Raw genomic sequence first — 7,941 nt, 5'->3', positions numbered from 1 at the left:
TGTGCGGGTGGCACATGAGATGCACCATTTTGAGCGTGGCCGTTGCCAGTACCGCCTGACTGGCTCCTGTAGGATTTTCGAGCGAGATCGTTGCCAGTGCCCCTGGACTGGCTTGTGCGGGTGGCACATAAAAGACACCATTTCGAGCGTGGCCGTTTTCGTGCGGGTGACACGTAAAAGCACCCACTACACTCTCTGAGTGGTTGGCGTTAGGAAGGGCATCCAGCTGTAGAAACTCTGCCAAATCAGACTGGAGCCTGGTGTTGCCATCCGGTTTCACCAGTCCTCAGTCAAATCGTCCAACCCATGCTAGCATGGAAAGCGGACGTTAAACGATGATGATGATGAATTAAGTAATATGTGCTGATATCAATAACATAAGTATTGTGTGGGATACAGGCTGGTATAAAGTATATCACATTGTGAAGTGAACCCTTTTGGACAGTAACATAACTTGATATACTCACTGCAGCTGTGGTGATGAAATCAATGTGGCTGTTGGTGTCATCATCTTTTTCAAACTCTATCACAGTTAAAGTTTTGTTGGCTGCAAACATAAGACAAAGTTAAAATATGAGAGAGAAAGAGAGAGAGATTTGGTTATTGGGTTAGTGGGATTCCTTTCAGTATCACTCATGGGACAATGCTTATCTCCCTGTAAACTCAGAAAGTTTGTGAGAAACACATTGATCCAATTTGGTGACTTTTTTGATGGCATGCAGGTGTCACTGAATGGTTGAATGACCAAATCGAAGCTTCTCTGCTAGTTCTTCAACAGTTACGATGGGATTTTGTTCCACCAGGATTCGGAGGACATCCTCATTAAGTTCTACAGATCTTCCAGGACGAGGTTCATCTTCTAGGCTGTAGTTTCCAGCTCAGAATATCAGGAACCATCGTTGACACTGGCTTATGCATATTGTCCGATCCCCATATACTGCATTAATATTCCTTGCACTTTCCGTTGCATTGTTGCTTTTATTGAACTCATAAAGCAAAATATGCTGAATATGCTCCTTTGTCACTTCCATTATAGCTTTGAAAAAATAACTGTTAAAATCGAACTACACTCTTCAAAATTTGCACTAAGAATAAACACAAGGTAAAATTACTACCTGCTTTTATAGCAAGTTGGTGCATAGTTTATGCAATTGGTAAAAACCACATTATTTATGGGATAACCCAATATTTATTTCCAGTTCTTTAAAGTATGAAGACAATTCTTTGTCCTTGTAACGTTTACATTTGACCCAATGGAACACATTCTTTGAGGTTGACTGAAGTGTTGGGAACTGCTTTGGTACCATTTCAGCATTCTATTAAGGCATGTAGCTAAGTGGTTTGGATATCTGGCTCATGACCTTACAATTGTGAATTTGAAAACTGGCAGTGTGTTGTGTCCTAGAGCAAGTAATTTTATTTCTCATTGCTCCTGTCTCCTCAGCTGGCAAAAATGAGTTGTACCAGCAAGTCAAAGGGCCAACCTTGTCACCTTCTATGTCATGCTGAATTTCCTGTGGAGTGCTCAGCCACTTTTGTGTTAATTTAACAAACAGGCTGTTCTGCTGATCAGATCAACTGGAACCTTCATCGTCATAACCAGTTAGTACCAGTCAAAAAAATGTTACCACTTTATTGTAGTGTTGAAGGGACAACACTGAAAACCTAGTTTTTAAAGAAGAAATACAATGTATTCCATATGAGATGAACATTTGAAGTCAGCTCACTCACCAACGGACACTAAAAAAACCTTTTTAGTTACAAATGGAAGTTTTACTTGATATTATTAGGGTCATTTACTCAGTTTTACTCACAGGTTATTTGAGTCATGTACTCAGTTGCTAAATGTTGTTCATCAGTAGAGTGCAGCTCGTTGGCATCCACTTTCTTTACTGCTTCATCAGTTTCAATTTGCTTTGAAAAGAAGAAATAATTAGTAATTAATTACTGTAGAGAGAAGAGAAGGAGAGAACATGAGAGAGAAACAGTAAGAAGGAGGAAGGAAGATGGAAATATATTAAACAAATAAAGAAATAATATTAAAAAAAAAAAAAAAATTTGATGTTATTGTCTGGTCAGTCACATGGTAAGTGATTTATGAATAAACATGACTGAGACTACAGCAGTGTAACTAATGTAGGAAATTATGATAAAGAAAATTTAGCACCCTTGATGGATGTGTAGTGCTCACTGAGCATGCCCAGAATATATGGCACTGAAGCTTGAATGCTAACCTTTTAGTCAGAAACGAAACAAAAACAAAGACACTAATGGAACAAAGCTGATGTAGGTATACAAGAAATGTAGAGTTTGTGATAGATCAAAGCCAACTAGGGCTTTTTCTAGAGAATAACATAAACCATGTCAATCTCAGTAGATCCCAAGTCAGTGAAGGCAATGGCTACATAATCCTGTATTCTAAACCACAGAATTAAAGATAAAACAACTATTTATGGATTGGCAGAGAAAGCCATCAAGAAATATTTTTCCAGAATACAGGTAAAAATTAATGTTTGTAAATCCATTCAAACTATAGCAGCATGCTGAAAAATGAAAAAAATAATGAGGATTCAACCTTATGGAAGAACAGAACAACAATAAGCTTACTTTATGGGACACTTTAAATTCTGGAACTTCAATATTTTCAAGGTGTCTCAGTAAAGATTCTGTTGATAGGTCCTGAAAAACAAATAATGATTTTTAAGAAAAAACTTTGCATTGATTGTACATGAACTTATTTTATTGATGGCAAAATCAGCTTCCACAAGATTCGAACTTAAAACCAGTGGGTACAAAATAACACAAATTAAATAAAGGATAAATAATGGGTCACTATCTGCCCCAAAATTATTGTTAAGGCAGTGAGCTGGCAGAATCATTAGCAAGCTGGGAAAAATGCTCAGTGGCATTTCGTGTCTTCATGTTCTGAGTTCAAATTCTACTGAGGTTGACTTTGCCTTTCATCCTTTTGGGGTTGATAAACTAAGTACCAGTGAAACACTGCAATCAATGTAATCGATTAGTCCCCTCCCCACAAGCTTCAGGCCTTGTACCTATAGTAGAAAGGATTATTATTATTATTATTATTATTATTATTATTATGGACGTTGCACAGTATACAATATCGTGAGGTGGTTGATTGAAGATATTGTGTTTACCGGGGGTTCGTACTATCTGTCAAGTTACAACAAGGACCTTAGACAGACAGTACTTTACGCAATATGCGTGCAGTTCCAAATAATGCCGACTTTTGCAATACATCTAGATTGTAGGGTATTTCTAAAGTTTTCAGATTGGGTAGTATTGAACCCAATGCTCTGATCACAATAGGGATAACCTTTATATTTGACTGTTGTAGCTGGCACATCTTAGTGATTTCAATTCTCAGGTCTCCATATTTATCTACCTTTTCTCTTTCTTTCATGATGATATGTTGATTTCCTGGCACTGCCACATCAATTATTAGGCACTCATTTGTCCCTCCTAAAGGTTACTATATCTGGCCTTCGGTGCCCTAACACCCTGTCTGCCTGGAAATTAAAGTTCCAGACAATTTTTGCCTTCCCCTTTTCATCCATTACCTTTTCTGGTGTATGTTGGTACAAAGCACTCATAACTTCATATCCATACTTATGGCACAGTAGCCAGTGAAGGTTTTGTGCTACCAAGTCATGTCTAAGTTTGTACTCTTTCTGCGACTTTCACAAGCACTTTTGTGAGTCACACCTTTGACCCTCTTCCTACACATTCTGCAGAGGTCCATTGCACTTCTGTGATATATATTCTTTTTCAATGCCTGGTTCTGGGCAGTGATAATTAGGTTTCCAGTATTCAATTAGGCACAAAAGCCAGGAAGGCAATGCTGGTAATGATCACACTCAAATGGTGCTATTTACATGCCACTGGCATGGAAGCCAGACAGCTGCTCTGGCAACGGACACGCTCGGACAGTGCTCTTAGCGCTCCACGATTTCACTTTCACTTGCCCTAACAGGTCTTCGCAAGCCGAGTTTAGTATCCAATGAAGGAGACGTTGGCATGGGTGCCAGTCGTTGAATTTGGTTCGATTTTGATTTCACTTGCCTCAACAGGTCTTTGCAAGCGAAGTTTAGTGTCCAATGAAGGAAAAGTATGCATAAGTGGGCTGGCTACACCCCTGGCAGAGGCCTCGGATTATGATCTCACTTGGCTTGCTGGGTCTTCTCACGCACAGCATATTTCCAAAGGTCTCAGTCACAAGTCATTGCCTCGGTGAGGCCTAAAGTTCGAAGGTCGTGCTTCACCACATCATCCCAGGTCTTCCTGGGTCTACCTCTTCCACAGGTTCTCTCAACTGCTAGGATGTGGCACTTTTTCACACAGCTGTCCTCATCCATTCTCGCCACATGACCATACCAGTGCAATCGTCTCCCTTGCACGCCACAACTAATGCTTCTTAGGTCTAACTTTTCTCTCAAGGTACTTACACTCTGTCGAGTACGCACATTGACATTATACATCCATTGGAGCATACTGGCTTCATTCCTTGCAAGCTTATCCATGTCCTCAGCAGTCATGGCCCATGTTTCACTGCTTTGTAGCATGGCTGTTCATACACATGCATCATACAGTCTGCCTTTTACTCTGAGCGAGAGGCCCTTTGTCACCAGCAGAGGTAAGAGCTCTCTGAACTTTGCCCTTAGCCTTCCTCTATCATTATAAACCACAATTTACACAGGTTTCCTCTACACCTCCTCTATCATTATAAACTATTGTGTTACACAGGTAGATAGAAATGGTATTTTTAATTCTCAAATAATTTTCATATGTAATAATACTCCAACAATCCATTTTGAGAATTAATTACTTAAAGACACCATTCACATGAAAGAAGAAAGTATTAGTAAGCTAATTAGAAATAATTTATTATAGGGAAAGAACAGTAAGTTTGATATGAGACAAGAACTAATAGTAAACCCAGACATGTTCCTACCCCATTAGACCTCAGTGGAGCAGAGATGTCACCTTACATGGTGAAATTATGATAAGAAAATTTGCTTTAATGTTCATTTTCAATGCTAAGGGTTAGGTGAATATACAATTGTAACATTGTTTTAAAACTGAATGCCTTTACTGTCACTTAACTCTTACCTATTTATCAAGTAAAGGATCTCTTAATCCATGTCTTTGAAGGCACAAAATGAGAGGATGATTTATTGACAGGAGAAATGACAACAATGTTTTCAGTGGCATACAAATGTAAACAAACACACACATACACACACACAAAAAACAGACTTCTTTCAATTTTTGCCAACCAAATCCACTCACAAGGCTTTGGTTGACCTGAGGCTATCACTGAAGACTCTTGTCCAAAGTACTGTACCATGGGACTGAGCCTGAAACTACTTGGTTGGGAAGTGAACTCCTAAACCACACAGCTCCCTCTCCATTTCAATACCCAATATTATACACTGGATGATGTAGAATATTAAAATATTTCAGATTAGTTTCTAACAAGACATACAACCAAACTATAAGTGTTTAACCCTTTAGCATTTGGATTGTTTTGTCAAATGTAATATTTATTGCTTCACATTGTTTTGAATTCATTATGCATTATCTCATAGGTTCAAGATTCCAATGATGTGATTGTTTATTAGTAGAATAACATTGAAGGATAGGTGTGAGAGTCTGGATCTGGCAGATCTGAACATAAAATGGGTAGAATATTTCAGCCGGATATGACTGGTTTAAATGCTAAACAGCTAATCTCCTTAATCTTTGTGATATTAAAATCTCTGGAGGAAGGAACAGTAAGAGACAAACCTCATCTTTCCATGGAATTCCATTAAGGTCTGCATACAACCTGCTGGTGCTTTGGATGAACATCATGTGTCTAATGAAAGAAATACAAAGTTAAAAGTGAGGAGAGATTGAAAAATAAATTACTGTTTATTTATACACAGAGAGAGTAACTGAAGAAAATGACTTAGACATACCTTCCTCAGGGAAACATAAGTAAGGCGGGCACTAGCAAAGTTGATGGAATAAACCAAGAAATTTTACTTTAAGAGTTGTTTACACACACACACATATAAACCCTATCCACCCATATCTCTTGTTTACTTTTTTGCCTGAAGATGTTTACAAGGGACATCTGGAAGATACTTCAGCTCTCTGCAACAATTATTGATATTCTACAAAGCTTGCTCAGTTGAGGATCACAATAAAGTAATTGCTCTTACATCTGGGATGGGTCTACTGCTACTACACACACAGACATCCTAGATTACATCCAGAAACTGGCCACCCAACTGACTGGTCTAAATCAATCACAAACATGCTCTATCCAACCTCTGACCCACAACTGCACTGTTTCCCTCTCTCTACCTTTTATACCACTATTATAATGGCCTTCACTCCTCTGAATTGGCTGGGTGCATGTTACCACCACTCAGACATTCCTGATTCCCACTTTTCTCTTCTCATCTTATTAGTTTGGGAATAACCAGAAGGTAATTGGTATGTTACAGCTGACTGAATTATTGAACAAATATAATAATGATGATGACTCATAAACCTTAATTTAATGAGAAGCATTCAAACATCATCACTATCATCATTTAACATCCATGTTTCATTCCTGAATGCTGTTTTATTTCACCAGAGAAACCCAAAGACAAACTTTCTGTAGTCTTTAAGCTACAAAATATCTTGTAAATAGATGTGTTTCTAAATAGATGCCCAATGTAATGTTAAAGATAAATGATGAATTAATAGGCTATAAAATTAACACTGCAATAAGCCAAATTTTATACTATCAAAGGCCTTGCGGACATTGTTTAAGCTCTGAGTTCAAATCCCAGCATGATCCCTTTGTTGTTTTCATCCTTCTGATGGTTGATAAACTAAAGTACCAGTCAGTTAAAGGTGTTGATATTATCAACTGTAGTTCAAGGAAGAGGAAGAAACAACTCATAACATAGAAAGGATGATCAATGAAAAATGTGAGCAGAGAGGGATAAAATGAAGAATGAATGCTTACACAAGATTATTGCTATCAAATATCAAAGGTTGTGGAGGTCGTTTAGGAGATTGCCAGAACAGTTCTGGAAAGAAAGAAATAAATATCGTAAAATTCTGATAGCATATGAGTTAATGATGATAAGTGTATCACACTTTAGGTTAGGTTCAACAACCACCTCAAAATTCTAAAGGCCTGAAAACAGTTGTCATCTGAATCTACATTATTTATCTCTACTGTAGCCATAATCCTATTTCTCTCCTACTTCTTCCTGTCGCAGTCAGTTTTTTCACTTAGATGTAAAACTCAGTTGTGTCTCATTAATTTCTCTTCTTTCAACTTTTCCCTGAAGTAGGACACTGTCTGAAATGTTGGACTTTCCACTCCCCACAGCTAATTCACTATACCCTTTTAGTAAAGTTTTACAAAATAATATGTCTTGCCAATGCATACTGACACCAGTCTTTTTGAAGTCTGATTACACATATGTCAACTGCATCCACTTTACTCATCTCTACTGTAGCCAAAACTATACAAGATATCAATAATATATATGTATATATGAAAATAAAATGGACATCTAACCAAATCAAGCTTGTTTCAATGGCTGCACTATTTTCTATGCAACCAACTATTACAGTGTGGATATAATTAAGACTAAAGAATCATGTATCAGTGGTGTTAAACCTATTCAATAACATCATCATCATCATCATCATCATCGTTTAACGTCCGCTTTCCATGCTAGCATGGGTTGGACGATTTGACTGAGGACTGGTGAAACCGGATGGCAACACCAGGCTCCAGTCTGATATGGCAGAGTTTCTACAGCTGGATGCCCTTCCTAACGCCAACCACTCAGAGAGTGTAGTGGGTGCTTTTACGTGTCACCCGCACGAAAACGGCCACGCTCGAAATGGTGTCTTTTATGTGCC

The 7,941-nt window shown here is 38.1% G+C and overlaps 1 protein-coding gene across 1 annotated transcript in view; it reads right to left on the bottom strand.

The window, feature by feature from the left end:
• LOC106882356 (ubiquitin-like modifier-activating enzyme 6) overlaps positions 1–7,941 on the bottom strand; it is a 295,927-nt gene that overhangs the window by 19,288 nt on the left and 268,698 nt on the right. The window contains exons 25-29 of the mRNA XM_052970971.1: positions 7,028–7,091; positions 5,809–5,878; positions 2,608–2,679; positions 1,815–1,914; positions 468–547 (exon numbers count right to left, since the gene is read on the bottom strand). Coding sequence (XP_052826931.1) covers positions 468–547; positions 1,815–1,914; positions 2,608–2,679; positions 5,809–5,878; positions 7,028–7,091 — 386 coding nt within the window. The remainder of the gene's footprint in view (positions 1–467; positions 548–1,814; positions 1,915–2,607; positions 2,680–5,808; positions 5,879–7,027; positions 7,092–7,941) is intronic.

Source organism: Octopus bimaculoides, chromosome 10 (genome assembly GCF_001194135.2).
Source record: "Octopus bimaculoides isolate UCB-OBI-ISO-001 chromosome 10, ASM119413v2, whole genome shotgun sequence".
In the NCBI taxonomy this organism is placed as follows: domain Eukaryota; kingdom Metazoa; phylum Mollusca; class Cephalopoda; order Octopoda; family Octopodidae; genus Octopus; species Octopus bimaculoides.
Note: the sequence above shows the minus strand (reverse complement) of the source record. Positions and strands in the feature narration are given on the sequence as shown.